We start from the raw sequence: 23,304 nt of genomic DNA on the forward strand, positions 1-23,304 counted from the left end.
CTTAGTTTTCAAAGCATTTTCACATAGTAACCTAAGCAGGTATCTTGGTTTCACAGATGAAGGCACTAATGAAAGCTCACCCATACTGATCTTTACACAACTCTTAATCTTATTACTTTTTTTTTTTTGAGACAGAGTCTTGCTCTGTCACCCAGGCTAGAGTACAATAGCACAATCTCAGCTCACTGCAACCTCCATCTCCTGCATTCAAGCGATTCTCCTGCCTCAGCCTCCCGAGTAGCTAGGATTACAGGTGACCGCCACCACACCCAGCTAATTTTTGTATTTTTAGTAGAGACAGGGTTTCACCATCTTGGCCAGGCTGCTCTGGAACTCCTGACCTCGTGATCCACCCACCTCGGCCTCCCGAAGTGCTGGGATTACAGGCATGAGCCACCGTACCCGGCCAACTCTTAATCTTTCACATGCACCTGAGGTATGGGAACTTCATTTTACCTAATGTTCTAAACATCAGAATCAGTTTAGGGAAAGGGAAGAGGAAAGAGCAGAGGATACGGTTCCAAGCAGAATGAAATGAACAGTATCTGTTTAAAGGTGAGTAAGCCTACGACAGTAGACCCAATGGTGGAATATACCACAAGGCTCCAGAAATACTATAGGCCCTTGAGAGCATTTTAGGGAATGTGAATTTCATTGTAAGGCTAGTGGGGAAACACTAAAGAATTTTTAGGAAGAAAAAATATGACTAGTTTCAGGCTTTAGAAACATCACTTCAGCTGCAGTTTTATAAACTAGATTGTGGAAATCAGAGGCCACAAAAAAGGAGACAAGGATTCTGTTGCAATATGTATTCTGTGACACGTAAACAAGAAAGACATCTTTAAGTGAAATATCCCACTTAGCCTAGCAAACAATGAGGAAAAAGAAATTTGTAGTGGTTAAATAACTTGCCCAAGATAACACTGCTAGGAAGAATAGAACCACTACATCTCCCAAAGACCACGGTCTGCCACTATGCCACACTGCCTCCATTTATAATTCTAAAAATGAACAAAGTATAATTCTAATGTGGCCTCTATGATGAACCACTCCAAGTCATCATTAACTACTCTGCATACCACATGAATTTTAATTCACTGGGAGGGTAAAGAGCGGAGACTGAGAAAGTAAATGTTCTCAGGATAACTGAGCATGTTTTTGATCTATGAAACAATTGATGTTCTACACATAGGGTTCTATAAATGGAAGAAACAAAAATTAAACATTCAACACGTTTCTAGGTTATCCTTCACTGAAGTGACAAAACCACATCTTTAATTCATGCCCAAATAAATTTAACTAGCCAGGTATGGTGGCTGACACCTGTAATCCCAGCACTTTGGGAAGCTGAGGAAAGTGGATTGCTTGAGCTAAGGAGTTCGAGACTAGCCTGGAGAACATGGCAAAACCCCATCTCTACAAAAATATAAAAATTAGCCAGGCATGGTGGCATGAGCCTATAGTCCTAGCTACTGGGGAGGCTGAGGTGGGAGGACTGCTTGAGCCCAGGAGGTTGAGGCTGCAGTGAGCCGAGATCATGCCACTGCACTCCAGCCTGGGCGACAGAGCAGGACCCTGTCTCAAAAACAAAAATAAGGGGAAAAAAAGGTAACTTTACTAGGAAATTACTTAAGAAGTATAATGCATCTTTTAACAAACTACTAGGTAGGGTGGTAGTTAACACTGTCACAATCAGCACCACCCTTAACTGACTTGAGAAAAAGAAGTACTTCTGTTTAAAAAAAAAAAAAAAAAATTGTGCCAGGCTTGGTGGCTCACACCTGTAATCCCAATGCTTTGGGAGGTCAAGGTAAGAGGATTACCTGAGGCCAGGAGTTTGAGAGCAGACACAGCAACACAGCAAAACCATGTCTCTACAGAAAAAAATAAAAATAAATAAATCTTTAAAGTTAGCACTTTAAAGATGGTAAAGATGGCAAAAATGGTAGCACGTGCCTGTAGTCCCAACAACTTGGAAGGCTAAAGCAAGAGAACTGCTGGAACCCAGGACTTTGGGACCACAATGAGCTATGATCACACCACTGCACTCCAGCCGGGGTGACATAGAGAGATCCTGTATCAAAAAAAACAAAAACAAAAACAAAAAAAAACAAATTCAAGATTCTATGAATACTAGCAAAAGTACCTTGTCCTTCCATCGATTTTATTTCCTCACTGCTGTAGTTTAGATGTTTGTCCCCTCAAACCTCATGTTGAAATATGATCCCCAATGCTGGAGGTGGATCCTAATGGGAGGTGTCTGGGTTATGGGGGAGGATCCCTCATGAATGGCTTGGGGTCCTCAGGTAAATTCTTGCTCTACTACTTCCAAAGGGCTGGTTGTTAAAAAGGGTCTAGCACCTCCCCACCTTGCTTCTTGCCAAGTGATCTCTGCAAATGTCAGCTCCCTTCCCTTCAGCTACAAGTAGAAGCAACTTGAAGCACTCATCAGAAGCAGATGTTGGCACCATGCTTCCTATACGGTCTGCAGAACCACGAGTCAAATAAATTACCCAGCCTGAAGTATTCCTTTGTAGCAACACAAACAGACTAAGACACTCACTTAAACCAGCTTACAACACAGTTTCACAGAATAGTCTTAGCTATCTCCAGCCTAGTGATTCATTAATCACATTTTCCAAATCAAAAATCAGGACCAGTATGACACTACCTGACAAATTACGTGTATCCTAATTTCTTAATCTGTTCTGGAAGAGTATAAAAATTACAAAACTGTAAGTATCAATTAATCTCTACTGTCATCAATTGAATTTTCTATACTACTGCTATTCCAAAAAATCTGAGATGTGAACAAAGGGATATTCTGTTCACACATGTATATTATAAAATAGAAACAAGAGACAAAAAATAATAATTTATTAATAAATTATCACATCAGATCCCAGGCAAATAGGTAATTTAATCACTTAGAAATCTAAACACCAATTAACAGGATACAAAAGCATTTTTAAAAAGGCATTCACCTCAGCATATGGGCCACACCAATACAGTTTTGGTCCATCATCAACCACTACCATTAGATTCTAGCATAATAATTAAAATTCAGGCTGTATAACAAAGATCAAGAAACTATGTCCCTGCTCAGGCCAAATACTTCTCCCCATTTTTGCAAATAACATTTTACTAAAACATAGCCACATCCATTCCTTACATATCATCTATGGTTTTCTTAACTACAATAGCAGAGTTGAGTAATTGTGTCAGACCATATGGCATGCAAAGCCTAAAATATTTACTATCTGGCCCTTTACAGGAAACACCTGCCCACTCTTGCTCTAGAAAAGTGATTCTCAACTCTAGGTGGACATCAGCACTACCTGGTGAGCTTTTATTCTTTTTATATCAACCATATATTTTATTTCATTTTTTAAATAAATTTTATTGTATATATTTAAAGCATACAACATGATGTTATGGGATTCATATAGAAAGCAAAATGGTTACTGCAGTGAAGCAAATTAACATATATATCAACTCACATAGTTACCTTTTTTTTTTTGGTTTGTTTTTGTGGCAAGAACAGCTAAAAATCTATTCATTTAGCAGGAATTCCAAATATAGTACAATTTTATTAGCTACAGTCCTCTTATTAGCTACATGTTACACATTAGATCTCTAGGCTCTTTCATCCTACATACTTGCTATTTTCTTACCCCTCACCTACATTTCCCATTCCCCACCCACTTGCTCCTGGTAACCCACTCTTTTATTCACTCTATATATTTGACTCTTTTTTTTATTTTTTTTAAGATTCCACATATGAGATCATGCAATATTTTTCTTCCTGTGTCTGGCTTATTTCACTCAGCATACTGCCTCCAGGTCATCCATGTTGTGGCAAATGGCAGTATCTGCATTTTAAGGCTGAATAATATTCCATTATATATACATATCACATGTTCTTTATCCATTCATCTATCAGTGGACATTCAGGTCGTTTCCACAGCTTGGCTAATGTAAATAACACTGCAATGAACGTGGGAGTGCAGATATCTTTATAAGGTGATTTCACTTCCTTTGGGTATATGCCCAGATAAGGAATTGCTGGGTCATACAGTACTTCTATTTTTCATTTCTTTAGCAACCTCCATACTATTTTCCATCATGGCTGTACCAATCCACACTCCCACCAACAGTGTACAAGGGGTCCATTTTCTCCACACCCTCGCCAACATTTGTTATCACTTCACATTTTTATGACAGCCACCCTAAGGGGTGTGAGGTGACGCCCACAGTGGTTTTGATCTGCATTTCCGCAAGGCTAATGCTGTTGAGTACCTTTTCATATACCTGTCAGCCATCCTTATGTCTTCTTTGAAAAAATATCTGTTCAAGTCTTTTGCCCATTTTCTAATCAGATTATTTTTCTATTATTGAATTATATGAGTTCTTCATGAATTTTAGATATTAATCCCTTATCAGATAAATGCTTTGCAAATATGTTTTCCCAGACCATAGGTTGTTACATTTTGTTGATTGTTTCCTTTGTTTTGAAGAAGCTTTTCAGTGTGACGTCATTCCATTTATTTATTTTTGCTTTTATGGCCTAAGCTTTTAGTGTGGAATCCAAAAAAAAAATTCTAGCTAGACACCAGCACTATCTGGTGAGCTTTTTAAAAAATTCCAGAGCCTGAGACCCAATCTAACCCTCTCCCCCTAAAAAGATGCCAATTTCATTGGTCTGGGGAGAGGCCATTAGCTATTGATATACCAGTACAAAAATGTGTACAATTAAACAAGAAAATTCAAAATACAAAAATCAGGGTTTTACCATATAATATAAAAGATAAAGGCAAGACGTTAATATACAGACCACGGAGTACTACATAACAAATTAGAGCCACAAGAGGCTAGGCGCGGTGGCTCACGCCTGTAATCCCAGCACTTTAGGAGGCTGAGGGTGGATCACAAGGTCAGGAGATCAAACCATCCTGGCCAACATGGTGAAACCCCACCTCTACTAAAAATATAAAAATTAGCCGGGCATGGTGGTGTGCACCCATAGGCCCAGCTACTCGGGAAGCTGAGGCAGGAGAACTGCTTGAACCCGGGAGGAGGAGGCTGCAGTGAACCAAGATCCAGCCACTGCACTCCAGCCTGGGCGACAGAGCAAGACTCTATCTTAAAAAGTAAATAAATAAATAATAAATTAGAGCCACAAGTTTGGCTCTGGCTTTTGCATGAATCCACAAAGATAAAGGAAAAAAGATTATATGATTTATAGTATCCATAGGTCAAAATATCTTGGTGGGGTCCAGCATGGTGGCTTACACCTGTAATCCCAGCACTCTGGAAGGATGAGGTGGGCAGATCACCTGAGGTCAGGAGTTCAAGACCAGCCTGGCCAACACAGTGAAACCCTGTCTCCACTAAAAAATACAAAATTAGCCGGGGTGTGGTGGCATGCACCTGTAGTCCCAGCTACTTGGGAGGCTGAGGCAGGAGAATCACTTGAACCTTGGAGGCGGAGGTTGTAGCGAGCTGAGATCACGCCATCGCACTCCAGCCTGTATGACACAGCAAGACTCCGTCTCAAAAAAAAAAAAAAAATATATATATATATATATATAGGTAGAAGCAAAGCTTTTCCTAAAACTTCCATGTGACTATAAAAGGAATGTATTGCAATTCTCCTCAGTGATGTAAATATTAATATATCATACATTCTTCCCACCTTGCAGCACCGTACCTCCTCACCCAAAAAGCAAAAATGAGAGTGGCAGGATTTTCATAGAGATAGTACCATGCTGCCTTTCTTCTTCTTCTTTGTGGTAGTGGGGCAAGGTAGGAGAGGTAGGATGGGTGGAAGAAATACCCAATTGAGTCGAAAAAAAAAATAGTTCTATATACCACAAGACATTAATAAACACTAACAATAAAGCCACTCATACAAGCAGTCCCCAAGTTATGACAATTAGCTCATACAAAAGTGATTGATTCAGACCTATAACTCATTTACCTTATATTTAACCACTCATCCAGTGGTTTCTGTTGATTATGCCAAACGTGTCTAGACAAATGAACAGAATATGTCAGGACATAGCAAAAGCACAATTTCATCTTACCAGTGTTAAATTTAAAACACGGTTTCTATTTTCAAATCTGGGAAACACTGATCTGATCTTCTACAGTTTAGTGACAGCAGTTCAAGTATGTTTTTGACTAAGACTTCATCTCCTCCACCTTCCCTGGCACTTGACACTACTCACAGCTCTCCCAAACATGCCTTGCTATCTTTCTGTTCCTACTACCTATATATATCCCTTGCCTCCCAGTCCCCCTTCCCCTCAATTCTTTAAATTAATGACTTGGCTAAACTCATTCTTTAGGAGAAACTTTGCCTGAGAACCCCCAAACACTACTGTTCCTTAGAATTCTCTCTAAAAGTTCCTTTTAAAAAGAGATCATTTTCAACCCACATGTCATATGTATTTGAAATTTATAGACTACACATATAAAAATACCAACAATCTATAATGCAGAAGGTTATGATAGAACATCAAAATTAACATCAAAAGACATGCACCTCATGCCACAACAGTATATAGCCAGAGAAACTGGAATCCCTTTCCTCTCCTCTTCCCCCTTCCCTTCCCTGTTCTGCCCACGCAGCCAGCTAGCAGTCAAGCTTTATTCCTATTCTCCAACCCACTGCTCTGCCAATCAATTCAATTGTGGAGGAGTAAAAGCTGGAAAGTGTCAGAAACCAACTGTGTACTAACAGCTGAAAAAGAGGGGGTCTACAGATTCACTTCTGTGACTGCAAATTACCTTCTGTAGGCGCATTAGCTTTATGCTAGGGGAAAATAGATACCGGTTAAATAAGCCTTCTTTGGGTTCTCCTTTTCCCACAGCCACCCATATCTCCTTCACCAAGGCTTGCTGATTCTTATCTTCCTTTTCAATCTTACTACAGCTATCTCAATTCATGAAATACTCTTTACAGCGAGACAAATGTGACAGTCCTCTAACTGATCACTGTCCATCCAGTCTCTCCCTTCTCCAATCCATCCCATACCAATGTAAGATGAATCTTCCCAAAGCACATCCTTTGTACAAAAACTGGAAAGGCAGAAAACAAGCATACAGTTTGAGGGGAGAGGATAATAGCAGTATGGGGAGAAGAAGAAGAGACATTTTAGGTTTGACTTTTAATACAACTGTATTGACCCTTTTATAAGAACATATTACCTAAATGCTTTAAAAAAAAAAAAAGCTGCTTGACATATTCTCTTTCCATAAGCAAACTTCTGACTGCCCAAACTAAAATCAAAAACCTTTCAAAAATAACAATTATTTTTCTTCCATACAGAACATTTCCTCATTTAACTATACATACTATAGACCAATTTTCTTTTTCTTAGATTTAAGGCTTTTCAATGATTTCTACATAGCTTATAAATAATATAGACACAAAGCAGGGCATGATGGCTCACACCTATAATCGCAGCACTTTGGGAGGCTGAGGCGGGCGGATCACCTGAGGTCAGGAGTTCGAGACCAGCCTGACCAATATGATGAAACCCCGTCTCTACTAAAGCTACAAATACTAGCTGGGTATGGTGGCATGTGCCTGTAATCCCAGCTACTTGGGAGGCTGAGACAGGAAAATCACTTGAACCCGGGAGGTGGAGGTTGCAGTGAACCAAGATCGTGCCATTGCACTCCATCCTGGACAACAAGAGCGAAACTCTGTCTCAAAAATAATAATAATAATATAGACATCATACCACCACATCATAATACCTAGCAGACAGTCTTCCATAGAGTAGGCAATTAACTATTTGTTGAATGAATCTTTCTCTATTTCAGTTCAACAAATCCCAATAGCCTCAAATACTCCTCTTTTTAGAAAAGAAAAATAATAAAGAGTCACAGTCTACCATGATGAGTTCAGGCACTGAAGATTTTAGAAAAAATGGACAAGCACAGTGGCTCATGCCTGTAATCCCAGCACTTTGGGAGGCCGAGGCAGGCAGAGCACCCGAGGTCAGGAGTTCAATACCAGCCTGGCCAACATGGTGAAACCCCGTCTCTACAAAAAAATACAAAAAGTAGCCAGGCACGGTGGTGGGCACCTGTAATCCCAGCTACAGAGGCTGAGGCAGAGAGACTTGCTTGAACCTGGGAGGTAGAGGTTGCAGTGAGCTGAGATCACACCACTGCACTCCAGTCTGGGCGACAGAGCGAGACTCCGTCTCAAAAAAAAAAAAAAAAGATTTTAGAAAAACCATCACCAATTGCTACCATCACCTCTAGACTAGCCACCCTCCAATCTGTTCTGAACTCCTTCCAATCTGTAGTCAATCCTCCTTCCAATCTGTTCTCCACTCTAAACAAGAGTAACCTTCATAAAAAGTAAAAATGATGTCATCCCATTGCTGAAAACTTTCTTTTTCTTTTTTTTTTTTTTTTTCTTGAGGCAGAGTCTCGCTCTGTTGCCCAGGCTGGAGTGCAGTGGTGCGCTCTCAGCTCGCTGCAACCTCCGCCTCCCGGGTTCAAGTGATTCTCCTGCCTCAGTCTCCTGAGTGGCTGGGACTACAGGCAAGCACTACCATGTCTGGCTAATGTTTGTATTTTTAGTAGAGACGGGGTTTCACCATGTTGGCCAGACTGATCTCAAATTCCTGACCTCAAGCGATGGGCCCACCTTGGCCTCCCAAAGTGCTGGGATTACAGGCAGGAGCCACTGCACCCAGCCTTGCTTAAAACTTTCAATGCCTTCTCATCAGCCTCAGACAAAAAAAAAGATCAAAATCCTTATCTGGTACCTACCTACCTCTTCACAGATGACTCTGTTTACTCTGAAGTACACAAGTGTGTAACTTGTTCAAAATCACTCTGCCTTCACTCTCACCTTTGGGCCTGTACACATGCTGCTCTCCCCTCCACAGAGACACTGTTTTCCCTTCCCCCAAATGTTCTCGGTTAACATATACTCACCCTTCAGATCTCAACTCCAACATTACTTCTATGACACACCAAGCTAGGTGGCAGCACCTGATGTATACTTTCATGTCACATGTACCTTCCCTAGATGTAATTTATTATAGTTTGAGTTATTTGATTAATGGAGGAGGCCAACTATAAATCACTTGAGGGTAGAAACTGTATCTGATTGACAAAACAGTCTGACACATAATACGCGTAAAAAGTCGCAGAATAACTGAGTATGTGACAAACTAATATACTCTGTCATACTAAGAAGCACAAAACATATAATTATAAATACATTTCATTTTACTGTGCATTCCTTTTGGAACTCCTGTGGTTCCAACTTGGGAGCCTATACAATTTTGCCAGTTTTCTTTGGGATCTTTATGGTATTATCTGATTATTCTAAAAGAATAAGAGTTATCACCAGTTTGTCTTCCCACTATTCAAAGCAAACTCTGAGGACCAGGCATGGTGGCTCACGCCGGTAATCTTAACTCTTTGGGAGGTCAAGGTAGGCAGATCCCTTGACCCCAGGAGTTCAAGACCAGCCTGGAAAACATGGTGAAACCCTGTCCTTAACAAAAAAATACAAAAATTAGCCAAGCGTGGTGATGCACACCTGTAGTCCCAGCTACTTGGGAGGTGAGGTGGGAGGACTGCTTGAGCCCAGGAGGTTGAGGCTGCAGTGAGCTGAGATCGCACCACTGTACTACAGCCTGGGCAACAGAGAGAGACCCTGTCTTTAAAACAAACAAACAAAAAAAAAAAAACAAGCAAAATTTGATTATTATTAATTTTAAGGGAAGATGGAACTGAAAAAAATAGGCTTCTCAAATCTTTTAAAAGAGATATTATTTAACAGAGGAAAAGATAAATGCAAAGCCTTTTTTCATGGAAAACATAAAATGTATATAATAAAAGGGGGAAAATGCCAGAGAAACAACTAAAACAAAAATTGTACCCTCTGTTTTTTGTCCTTTTCTCCCACTTCAGTTGGGTTATTCTTATTTTTTAAGATGTTGGGCCAGACCTGGTGGCTCACACCTGGAAGGCTCACATGTTGGGAGGCTGAGTCAGGAGGATTGCTACATTGGGAGGCCGAGTCAGGAGGATTGCTACGTTGGGAGGCTGAGTCAGGAGGACTGCTTGAGCTCAGGAGTTCAAGACCAGACTGGACCACATGCCAAAACCCTGTCTCTATAAAAAATACCCAAAAAATTAGCAGGGCACGGTGGCACACCTGTAATACCAGCTATTTGGGAGGCTGAGGTGGGAGGATGACCTAAGCCCAGGATTTCAAGGCTGTAGTGAACAGTAATCATGCCACTGCACTCCAGAACCTGGGCAACAGAGTGAGACCCTGTCTCAAAAAAAAAAAAAGAAGAAGAAGAAGAAGATGTAAATATATTAGTACCAAAATGATACATGCCATGGATAATAACAAGAGATTTCTTCACATCTAATTTGGAACATACTCAAATTAGAAATGAATGATTGTTATATCATTTTAAAATTAAAATTATTTCTCACTACTTCCTAAGAATCATTTAATTTTAACAACCGCCTATGAATCAAATAAATTCATATCAACAAATTACTAAATTTTTGGTATGAAATTTGAAGATAACAGATTTATGAAACTTTTAGCAGCAAATCAGTTTCAAAATCAGTACTAGTGAAAGGTGAATTGTACAGAGCAGTAAGACCCAAATATTAAGAACCAAAATAATTAGCACAGTATGCAATATAAGAAGAGGTTTTTTTTTTTTTTTTGAGACGGAGTCTCGCTCTATCACCCAGGCTGGAGTGCAATGGTACCATCTCAGCTCACTGCAACCTCTGCCTCCCAGGTTCCAGCGACTCTCCTGCCTCAGTCTCCCAAGTAGCTGGGATTACAGGCATGTGCCACCACGCCCAGCTAATTTTTGTATTTTTAGTAGAGACGGGATTTCACCATGTTGGCCAGGCTGGTCTCGAACTCCTGACCTCAGGTGACCCACTCACCTTGGCCTCCCAAAGTGCTGGGACTACAGGCATGAGCCACCATGCCCGGCCAAGACTTTCTCCATAAGAAACTTTACATTTTTTATTTTAATGGCAACTACATTAGTCAGGGATGCTCAATATACATAGTAGTATACAATGATATTTAAAATTCAGACTCCCATTAGCACAAAAGGAAGGTATTAAGTCTACTGAACCAATCATCTATCCCAAATGTTGTCTAGTGTGTTCTGCAGACCCCTGAGGATTCCTAAGACCTTTACAGGGGGTCCACGAGGTCAAAATTATCTTTATAATACTACTAGTGTTATTTGCTTTCTTTCCTGAGTTGGCATTTGAATTGAAGGTACAAAAACAAAGGTAAATAAAATTACAATAGCCTCTTAGAGGTAATCAAGGCAATGTCACCGACGATACTAGTACTCATTGTGTTCTTTACTGCCAACCATCCACAGAAAAAAAAAGAAAAAGGTTTAAAAAAGCCGGTTTCACTTTAAAATGTTCTTGATGAAGCAGGAAAATTTATTAATTCTATTAAATCTTGACCCTTGAGAAAATGTCTTTTAATATTGTATATGACAAAATGGAAGTACACATACAGTACTTCTGCTACATACTAAGTATGATGGCTCCTGTTAGGAAAAAACACTTGTGCAGTTTATTTGCAAGCTGAATAAGCCAATTATTCATGGAACACCATTATTACTTCAAAAACAACTGATAGGTAAACTAAGATTATTTAGACTTGAGCATTTGGCAGACATTTTCCTAAAAATGAATAAAGTAAGCCTAATACTTCAAGGAAAATAACTGGTAATATTTGTTGCCAATAATAAAATTCGAGCTTTCAAGCAAAAACTGGGATCTTGGAAAACTTGAATCCATCAATGTGAACTTGCAAGCTTTGCAATACTTGAAAATTCTTCTAGTGAGATCTGTGTTAATATTAGTGATTGCAATTTTTTCACATTGTATAATGAAATGTGTCAACATTCAGAAGGTCTGCATAACTCAGTGAAAAATATTTTCCAAATGGCCTATGCAATGTATTTTAAAGTAATGGAGTATAAAATATTTATTGATATAGTTTCAGAGTCCACACTGTAACTAACCTTTAAGAAACTACCATCTACCAAGTTTTGTTGTAGTATCAAAGAAAATCATCCACAATTATGTGCACAGCCTATTACAATAGTCCCCCTTTTTCCACTACATAACTGTGTGAGGACAGATTTCCTTCATATACTTCAACCAAAACAAAATGAACAGATTAACTGCAGAAGCAGATATAAGAATTTTGTTGCCATTTATTTTTCACTGAGATGTGCAATAATGTAAAATAATGTTACTCTTGCCCTAAACATTTTTGTTTTGGAAAACTAAGGTTACATTTTTCATAAAACATTATTTATGTTAATAATAAACACATTAGATATCCCTTTAAATGAATGTTTTAAACTGCTCAGTTTTAGTTTTAGTACAGTAAATGCTAACAGATAGAACCCGCCTAAAAAATGTTCTCAGCCAGGTGTGGTGGCTCACGCCTGTAATCCCAGCACTTTGGGAGGCCAAGGCAGGCAGATCACGAGGTCAGCAGTTCAAGACCAGCCTGGCCAATACGGTGAAACCCTGTCCTTACTAAAAATACAAAAATTAGCCAGGTGTGGTGGCACATGCCTGTAGTCCCAACTACTCAAGAGGCTAAGGCAGGAGAATTGCCTGAACCTGGGAGGCAGAGGTTGCAGTGAGCCAAGACCGTGCTACTGCACTCCAGCCTGGGCAACAGAGTGAGACTCCGTCTCAAAAAAAAAAAAAAAAAAGAAAAGAAAAGAATGATGCCCAGGTTTTCAGTGAGTGGGTGGTTGGTAGTAATAGGTTTAGAGGAAGGTGTTGAGTTCAGCTGCTAGCATCTTATGTCTGAGGCACCTGTGATTCAAACAAGCGGAGGGGTCAAGTAGGTTATTAGATATATGAATCTAAACCTCAACAGAAGAAAGATCTAATCTAGAGATTTAGATGGGAATAAATAAAACAGCTTGAGGTGAGATGTGTAGAAAAGAGCCCAAATGAAGCCACTTTAATACTTAACAGTAACAGAGAATAATGGGCCAGAGAGTAATAGGAAAAGCATGAAAGAAAAGTCTATCAGAGAAGCCAAAGGATTAACTTCTTAAAAAAAGTAGGAAAAATCAACCATGCAAAATGATGCAGAGAAAAAAAGCACGATGAGAACTAAAATGGGAAAGAATTTTGCAACATGGAGGTTATTAGCATTCAGAGAGCAGTGGAAATAGAACAGGTTAAAGAGTGAATGAAAAGTGGGAGATGGAGGAAGATGCTTGGTTTTTTGTTTTTATTTTAAAAGACAGGGTTTCACTGTTGCCCAGGCTGGAGTGCAGTGGCGCAACCATAGCTCACTGCAGCCTCAAACTCCTGGGCTCAAGTGATCCTCCCACCTCAGTCTGCCAAGTAGCTGGGACTACAGACTAAGCTAATTTTTTTTTTTTTTTTTTTTTTTTTTTTTTGAGACAGGGTCTTGCTTTGTTACCCAAGCTGATCTCAAACTCCTGGGCTCAAGCAATCCTCCCACCTCAACCTCCCAAGTAACTGGGATTACAGATTTGAGCCACTGCAGCTAGCTGACAATAGTGCAATAAAACTAGTTAATCCATAAAGGAGAGATAGGTCAGTTACTAGATGAGTATATGAAGTCAAAAGAGTTTTCAAGTACGACAGAGATCTGAAATGTTTCAATTGTGAAAGCACAAATTCAGTAAAGAGAGGAGGTATAAACTTATCAGGAGCATAAGGTTTACAAAAAGGCAGGACAGGATGTGACCCACAGTTAGGACTTTAGCTAGGAGGAAGAATGTCTCTCTTCCATTATAAAAAGGAGTAGAATAGGGTGAGCGAGGATAGCAGGTTTGGAGATGCAGTGGTAAGAAATTATAGGTCTTATATGATGAAGTCTATTTTCTCTATGAACCAAAAGACAAGAAAGGAAAGGGTCAGATTTCAAAAAGGGAGAAAAAAATTAAAATAGTTTGTGGTAAGTGGAAGAACAAACTGGCGAGGTTATCTAGTGGGATTGCCTAACTATGTTGAGGGCCCACTTTTGAGTAATAATCAATTTGAAAATGACACCCATAAGCTGAGCATGGTGGGAGGGGCTTAGGGGGGAAAGTCTGTAGACCCAGCTACTCAGGAGGCTGAGATGGGAGGATCGCTTGACCCCAGAATTACGAGGACAGCTGGGGAACACAGGAGACCCCAACCCTCATAAAAATTAAAAATAAAATGGCACCCATGTACTCTTTTCTCTATATTGCCTTATTAAAATAAGAATCTGGGCCAAGCACGGTGGCTCACGCCTGTAATCCCAACACTTTGGGAGGCCGAGGTGGGTGGATCACCTGAGGTTGGGAGTTCGAGACCAGCCTGACCAACATGGAGAAACCCTGTCTCTACTAAAAATACAAAATTAGCCAGGCGTGGTGGCGCATCCCTGTAATCCCAGCTACTCGGGATGCCGAGGCAGGAGAATTGATTGAACCCAGGAGGCAGAAGTTGAGGTGAGCAGAGATTGTGCCATTATACTCTAGCCTGGGCAACAAGAGCGAAACTCTGTCTCAAAAAAATAAAATAAAATAAGCATCTGTTGTTACAACTCTTAAGTTGCTAATATTTGACGTAGTAGGAAGCATCTTTTTCTATATGATATAATATATACATTTCTGATGTTTAAGTGGAGGGCATTAATTTCCCATGGGTTCTGAAAAAGTGCCACACTTGCCTTTCCATAGAAGGAAAAATAAAATGTACCAAATACAATTTTGTCAAAGAATGTAGAAATTATTAATAAAAATTAATGATAAAGCATTCAGGAAATGAGTGAATTAAAGGTAAATTGAAGTTTTTCAAAAATGTGTTTTTGCTGGCCGGGCATGGTGGCTCATGCCTGTAATCCCAACACTTCAGGAGGCCAAGGCAGGAGGATCACTTGAGTCCAGGAGTTCAGGACAAACCTGGGCAACACGGCGAAATCCCATCTCTACAAAAATTACAAAAAATTAGCTGGGTGTGGTCCCTCATTAACAGATTTTCTTCATAAACACGGGTTCACTACCAACTATGTCTGAGAAAGTTTTATTTTGTAAATGGAGAAAATTAGTAGATCCAAAGTTAAAAGTACTTTTTTGGATTGACACACAGTAGTCAAATCTCAAGTCTCCATTCTAAGGAATGGATATTTACTGTTAAAATGACCAAGTCAACTATTTCCTTTAAAAACAAAATCGATGGCGTGAACCCGGGAGGCGGAGCTTGCAGTGAGCCGAGATCACACCACTGCACTCTGACCTGGGCGACAGAGCGAGACTCCGTCTCAAAAAAAAAAAAAAAAAAAAAATCCAATAATTGCTACTTTCCTATTGTCTTATTTCTCAACGATGCCCTTTTTTTTAAAAAAAAATCCCTTTTTTCTAACATGATGTCTTAGTAAATATTAAGATCTACAAAGTTTGTAGTTCTGGGGTTTGACTATTATTTCTTCTACAATCAAACCATAATTTCAATAAATATTACAATCAACACAAGATGATATTAGGAAAAATATACAACCTCCCAATCAAAACTTTGTAAATGCTTCAAAATTAGCATTAACTATCATTTTTACCTTACTTTTTTTTTTTTTTTTTTTGAGACAGAGTCTCGCTCTGTCACCCAGGCTGCCAGGCTGGAGTTCAGTGGCACAATCTCAGCTCACTGCAAGCTCCGCCTCCGGGTTCACGCCATTCAGCCGCCTCAGCCTCCTGGGTAGCTGGGACTACAGATGCCCGCCACCACACCCAGCTAACTTTGTTTTTGTATTTTTAGTAGAGACGGGGTTTCACCATGTTAGCCAGGATGGTCTCGATCTCCTGACCTCATGATCCGCCCGCCTCATCCTCCCAAAGTGCTGGGATTACAGGTGTGAGCCACCACGCCCAGCCTTTACCTTACTTTTCATGCCAACACTATTTTCATGGGCTTTATAGATTTATATCTGCACAATATCCTAGAGTTTGATCCAACCTCTTGTCCCAATATGAACACTCTTCCTTTCTGGCTAACATATTTTTGACTGTTAACTGTCTTAATTCTTAGGACATAATTTCACTGAATATAAATAAGGTTAGTGTAAATGGTCACACAGCAGATCCCCAATTGCCTAAATATCTCCTTTCCACAAGGACTATTAGCATTCCTGAGCTATAAGAATCAACTGGAGAAAGCAGAAGCACACAAGAAAAATTTGAAAGTATCCTAAGGGATTATTTCAATAATTTTCTAAGAAAACTCTCCAAAAGACAGAAGCATGCTAAAATTGAGGTTCTAAACAGACCAGGACTAGTCAGAAGTACTACATATAAAGCTGTTATTAGTATTAAAGCTACAAAAGAAAAGAGAGAAGACATTAGTTTTAATACAAATTTGCAAATATTATATAGTCCTAAAAATATGCAGTATTCACCTTGAGAGTATTAGCAAGAACTGATATATGTGATATGGACTTTCATAAGAACTGATATGCTGGGTTCACAGACTTGGTGTGAAAGAAGAAAAAAAAAAGGAAAGAAAAGAAAAAAAAAGAACTGATATGCTAGGTCAGATCCTGCTCTACCCTGCCCTGTATCACCTTGACACAACAGCATGAATAAACATGTAATGACATGGTATGGGTCGATTTAACAATTAACTGAGGATCTTAAATTATCTAACCTTCTGTTAAATACATTTACATTTCCAACCTACATCTCTAACTTTGCTAGTCACTGTTTTACTCACACTTCAAAGTGCAATTCTAAGAATTCTAACCATTCCAGTCTATCCTCATCTCTTGAATCACTTTGACTGTTTTTCCCCAAACCTGGTTTGTATAGAAATCACATCTACCCAGAATATTTCCACATATTTTTTGTTAATCTCTACAAATGCTTCTTCAAAATTTCTTAGCACAATTGCAACACAGACTAACAATAGAAAAAAGACAGGCAAGGATGCAGGAAAAGAAAAAAGGATCCAGGGAGCTCAGTGAAAAGCTAGCCTGTAATTCCTATACAGGTTCAGTATCCCTAATCTGGAAATCCAAAACCCAAAACTTCTTGAGCATCAACATGACACTAAAAAAAAATGCTCATTAGACTATTCTGGATTTCAGATTTTCAGATTAGGGAGGCTCAACCAGTAAGTGTATAATGCAAATATTCCAAAATTCAAAAAAAAATCTGAAACATTTCTGGTCCCAAGCATTTTGAATAAAGGATACTTAACCTGTAGTTGAACACTTCAAATGCCAAATTTACCATCTTTTGGTGATATAGGCAAGTCCCTAAATTACAAACATATCTCTTCTTATATTCACAACCTGGAAACAATGGTAAAGAGTTGTTAGGTTCCCAGGCTTGCCCAATACCAGTCTATTCTGTTTATTCCACGGTATTCCTGAACCAGTTTTGAGTTCTAGATTCTTTCATGTGAAAACAGTATCATATGAAAAGAGCACAGCCTATGGAGTCTGCCAGAGTCAGAAGGAAGTCCTGACTGCCAATTACTAACTCTATGACTAAACAAAACTTAACTTTTATGAGTCCTAATTTCCTCATATGTAAGACAGCACTGTCTGTCGTGGCGAGTTTGTAAGGATTAAAGATAATACAAAACCAACCAGCAGAGACTGCAATGGAGTACGTATTCAATAAATAGAGGCAATTATATTACCCTCTACCCTTCTCTATTACCCTCTGCGCACATTGTTTTTATCCCCTATGTTGCCATAAGAACCCTGTTTAGGGCCGGGTGCGGTGGCTCACACCTGTAATCCCAGCACTTTGGGAGGCCGAGGCGGGTGGATCACCCGAGGTCAGGAGGAGTTTGAGACCAGCCTGGACAACATGGTGAAACTCCGTCTCTACTAAAAATACAAAAATTAGCCAGGCATGGTGGTGGCCACCTGTAATCTCAACTACTCGGGAGGCTGGGGCAGGAAAATCACTTGAACCCAGGAGGCGGAGATTGCAGTGAGCTGAGATCGTGCCACCGCACTCCAGCCTGGGCGACAGAGCAAGACTCCATCTCAAAAAAAAAAAAAAAAAAAAAAAAAAGAACCCCATTCTGGGCTGGGGATGGTGGCTCACACCTGTAATTCCAACTCCATGTGAGACTGAGGACGGTGGATCACCTGAGGCCAGGAGTTCGAGATCAGCCTGGCCAACATGGTGAGACCCTGTCTCTACTAAAAATGCAAAAATTAGCTGGGTGCAGTGGCATGCACCTGTATTCCCAGCTACTCAGGAGGCTGAGGCAGGAGAATTGCCTGGAGGTTGCAGCAAGCTGAGATCATGCCACTGCACTCCAGCCTGGGTGACAGAGTAAGCCTCTGTCTAAAGAAAAAAAAAAAAAACCCATTCAGGATTAATTAGATGGAATTTGGGATTTGGAATCAAGAAAATCTGGGTTTGATTCCAGGCCCCACCTCACACAAGCTACTGAACTTTAGGTTGGGTATTTAATACCTCGGAACCTCTAACTGTCCATCTGTTACTCAAAAAAAAAAAAAAAAAAAAAAAAAAACTGACACAGTTTGTAAACTGGCAATAAAGTGTACAGTATCAGAAATGTTAGCTTTTACCTACTCCAAACGGATCCTGCTCAAAAATTACCCACCTTCTGAGATTAAATGTGCTAATGAAGCAAATGTCACAGGAGGAGGAAAGCAAGCTGAAGTGAGTAGCTCACAGTAACATACTGGGATGATATCCCCTTCATACTCCTAGGCTTTAGAACATACTTGTTAACCCAAATAAAGCTCCTGGTAGAAATCCAGACAAAAAATAAAATTAAATTTTAAAGTTAAGCTGTATGAAGACTTTTCTGTCCTTACCCCCAACCTACCAATCTGCATCCTGACAAACCTTCTTAAGCAGTTTCTACTCCTTTTCACTGGGCTTTCCTTCCTATTTCCCAGAATAGTTCCCATAACAAAGGCAGTATGAACTAACTCTAAGGTAGAGCACAGAGAACTGGCTAAACATGTGTGTTCAAATTAAGCACTGTCCTTGGCATGAAAAATTCAATCTGGTCATATTAAAGGAATATGGAAAAGTCTCTTCTGTATGTCTACATAAATGACTATATAAAAACACTTTCAGCCAGGCACGGTGGCTCATACCTATAATCCCAACACTTTGGGAGGCCGAGGAGGGCAGATCACCTAAGGTCAGGAGTTCGAGACCAGCCTGGCCAACATGATGAAACCCTGCCTCTGCTAAAAACACAAAAAATTAGCCAAGCGTGGTGGTGGGCACCTATAATCCCAGCTACTTGAGAGGCTGAGGCAGGAGAATCGCTTGAACCCAGGAGGTGGAGGTTGCAGTGAGCCAAGATCGCACCACTGCACTCCAGCCCAGGCAATAGAGCGAGACTCCATCTCAAAAAAACAAACAAACAAACAAACAAAAAAAAAAACACCACTTTCTGGCAAGGTGCAGTGGCGTATGTCTGTAATACTGGCACACTGGGAGGCCAAGGCAGGCAGACTGCTTGAGCCCAGGAGTTTGAGACCAGCCTAGGCAACATGGCAAAACCCCATCTCTACAAAACAAATACAGAAATTAGCTGGGAGTGGTGGTGCGCACCTGTAGTCCCAGCTACCTGGGGGGGCTGAGGTGGGAGGATCTCCAGAGCCCAGGAGGTTGAGGCTGCAGTAAGCCATGATGGCATCACTGCACTCCAGCCTGAGCAACAGAGCAAGACTGTGTCTCAAAAAAAAAAAAAAAAAAAAAAAAAACTTTCTATTTTTAGTATTATTTACCCCATGGCAACTTTTAAAACCCTGTTCTTGCATATACCTGTGGTCTCAGCTACATGGGAGGCTGAGGTGGGAGGACTGCTTGAGCCCAGGAGGTCAAGGCTGCAGTGAATGGTGTTCACACACCACTGCACTCCAGCCTGGGTGACAGAGCAAGTCTCTGTCTCAAAAAAAAAAAAAAGAAAAAAGAAAAAACTGTCCTTTTTAATGTAGTACAATCTTTTCAGATGTTTTGCTATTAATAATACAACCTACTAGTTAAAAGTCAACAGAACCAAAGAACTAATAAACTGCCGCAAGAACTTAAATGCACCACAGCCAAAAGAGTTTCTCAGCTACACACCTGAGCTAAACTGGACTGCACTTTCAAACTGTAGAAAAACGAAATGAAAAGTGAATCTCAGAACAAAAATCACCCAAGCAATAACTTAGCTCACCTTATTTAAAAATTCTCAAAGCACACGTGAACTGCATACTTTCACTGAGAAGAGATATATATTTAGGAAGAGTATTAGTTATAAATAACCCAATCAGGTCACAGAAAGGATACAGAAAGACCTCAACAGACACCCTAATGGATATTTCTAATATTATTCATTCCCCATTCTTAGCACCAAAGTCAGCAGCACCACCTACCACATCAACTTCCACATCACTTTCTGAGCCTAACCCTGTCTGAGTCCCTTAGGGAGGCAACTAGTGGCCTGGATAATGCAGCCCAACGTATAAAGGCTACTAAGGTATTTAGATAATCATTGCTTTGTGTGAATTCTTTTTTTTTTTTTTTCCAATATGAACAAAACACCTCACTGGTGTCAGATTTAGGATTATACCCCACCCCGCACCCAAAAAAAAAGAAAAAACGGGGCCACTGACTGTGGCTCTATTCGTGCACCATGGCACTAACATTTTACGAAGTGAGAGACTGTATGAAAAATAACATGACTTAATTAGAGATATTAGCAATGAAGTTTTAAAGTGCTTCAAAGTTACATGATTGTAGCAAGAGGAGTAAAGAAAAGGGGTCAGAGAGGGGTAAAAAAAAAAAAGCATTACAACATACAACTACCTGAAAAAGTAATAGTACACAGACAGGTTAAAACACGTTTACAGTTACTAACAGTTGCCAACACATAGTTACCACACTATATACTTGTCAGATTTCCCAACATGCAAAACAAAAAGGAGCCACCCCTGTATGAAGCACTTATCTACTGACTTCTACAGAGAACACATAACTTTTCTGGAAAGTGAGCAATTAAACTTACAGTGCTCTCCTCTTGGCTTTCAAAAATCTTTAAAACTTTCAGCAAATTAAGGTTCTCCTCAATTTCAAGGCTTTTCATGTTAAGTTGAATAAAAGTTGCCTATTTTTAATATCGATAAACTACGAGATCACTTTTATATTTGCAAACTATATCCACATCTCTACTAGATTTTTAAAAGTTTTTCGAAGGGCTAAATATAAAGTTTGCACAAAGTGATACAGTAGATGTGGCAGGCATTCAACAAGTTCACTTACCAGGAGAATTCCTAAAGTAAAAGCTTGAAAAAAAAATTGTGAAGATAAATTCCGAGTAGTGCTACTGAAGATACAATGTTACTAACATGAAAACTGAGAAATATTCAAAACATTCTGAAAACAGCATCTCCCTCTAAAAATAAAGAGGGGAAGCATTTGCCAACACAGAAACATCGGTTCTTAAAAATTATAATCACATGGGAGGCATTTCTATAAACAATTTAGTTCTGAATTGCAATAACCCTAACCTTTCAAAGCACGTTTTGGTCTTGCCTTACCAAAAGCAAGAGCATTCCTGGTGCCTTTATATTTATACAAAAGACTGTGCTACTTTGTTTCTAGCGCAAACTGTTGGTTTACACAGTTAAAGATCTTCAAAACAAACTACCACACACAATTCACTTCCAATCATCCAAAGAGAAACGAACAAACAAGCATCTGTCACAAAGTCCCAAGAGTTTTCTAATTTACAATAACAGATATTTTTACGTTGTAGTTCAGAGGCTACCTCTGTTCGTTTCTGTATTTGGATTCATATACTATACATTTACTTAGCTTGTTAAGAGAGAAACCTCAGAAAATAGGCAACCGGCGATGACACCAGTCTATTTTAAGTTACTTATGAAGCCTACAGCTCAAGAACTTTTGGGAGAAGGGAGGGTAAGCCGTTTTTCCAAGGAGTTAAGAACAATTCGTGTTTGATAAGTAATGATAGCAGCCCTAACAACCTCTTAGAATACATTATGGTGGGGCGGAAGTGAAAACGATGAGAGGGGGAAAAAAATTAAAAAACCCGACTTGAAAATGAACAAGCAGGCAGATTTACAAACCTTCAATTAAAGGAATTTTAAGATGAACTTCTCTCAAACGCCCTCCCTCACTCCCCACACCCGCTTCCTCCTCTCCTCCGGGAGGTCGGTGTAATGTGACTCATGACAAATTTTTTAAAAATAAATAAATAAATAAAAGACACACCCTCTGGGGGCTGAAACTGACATAATCGCCCCCACCCCACCCTCCGCCGACACACAACACACACCCCGCTGGTCCTCTCCCTTCTGCGGCTTCAGCCTCGTCTCTGCCCTCTCCTCTCCCCTCTCCCGTCCTGGACCTCCTCTCCGGGCGCAGAGAGGCGGCGCGGCGGCAGCTCGGGGGTATTCCGGGACGCCAGCCCTGCGGACTGGAGGCTACCTGGGGGGCGCGCGACCCCGGTGGCCGGGCCCTGGGGGAAGCGGACGCGAGGGGGGCGCCGGGCTGCGGCAGCGGCGGGCTCCCGGCTCCCTCGCCCATTTTCTCTCTCCCCTTCTATCGGTTTCCACCACCACAGCCACTTCCTGTATCGCAGCCCGACTCCCTCAGCCCGGCCACTCGCTCTGTCCCCGGTTGGGGCTGGGTTTGGGGCTGCGGTAGGGGCTCGGGTTGGTGGCAGCCGCTGAGGTCAGGGCAGTTCCCCACCCCGCCCAGTGGGCTGGTCACTCCGGCGGGTCCTCGACCCGGCCAGCGCCCGCCGGCCGCCAGAGCGCCTCACCTGTATGTAGTTGTTTTCACAGTAGTCTGCCACCCGAGTCAGGTTCTGGTAACTCTCGATCAGCGCCCTCTTGCCAGACGGGATCTCCTCCTCTAGTAACATCTGCAGCTCTGCCATTTTCCACCCCTCTGCATCGCTTCCTCTCGCGTTAAAGAGACAGAGGCAGCAAGGTCCGCCGAGGCTCCGAGCACCTCACAGCCCGGATACAAACCGCCTACCCGCCCTCCCGCCTGGTATTGTGGGACGGCACCTCCTCCCCTTCCTCCTCACTCTCTCCGGCCGCCCTCCACCCACTTCGTGCAGCCGCCTGAACCTCGTTCTCTCGCGAGCATTTATTTCTCCCACCCCCACGGACCGCGGGATTTTTCTTTTCTTTCGCACTGTCTTCTGGGAATTGTAGTCTCTCCTAGGCTAGGCTGCCCGTCCAAAGCGCATGCGCCCAGA

At 40.8% G+C, this 23,304-nt stretch overlaps 1 protein-coding gene across 17 annotated transcripts in view; it reads right to left on the bottom strand.

The window, feature by feature from the left end:
• Positions 1-23,304, bottom strand: part of ABI1 (abl interactor 1) — a 116,550-nt gene extending 93,246 nt beyond the window's left edge. For 2 of the 17 annotated variants that reach the window (XM_004049189.5, XM_031015099.3), the window contains exon 1: positions 22,861-23,198. In XM_004049189.5, the coding sequence (XP_004049237.1) occupies positions 22,861-22,977 (117 nt within the window). In that variant the 5' untranslated portion in view covers positions 22,978-23,198. Of the gene's footprint in view, positions 1-22,860 lie in introns of all 17 variants that reach the window. The other 15 variants (XM_019034934.4, XM_019034935.4, XM_019034936.4 and 12 more) reach the window with 12 other exon arrangements.

Source organism: Gorilla gorilla, chromosome 8, assembly GCF_029281585.2.
Source record: "Gorilla gorilla gorilla isolate KB3781 chromosome 8, NHGRI_mGorGor1-v2.1_pri, whole genome shotgun sequence".
In the NCBI taxonomy this organism is placed as follows: Eukaryota; Metazoa; Chordata; class Mammalia; order Primates; family Hominidae; genus Gorilla; species Gorilla gorilla.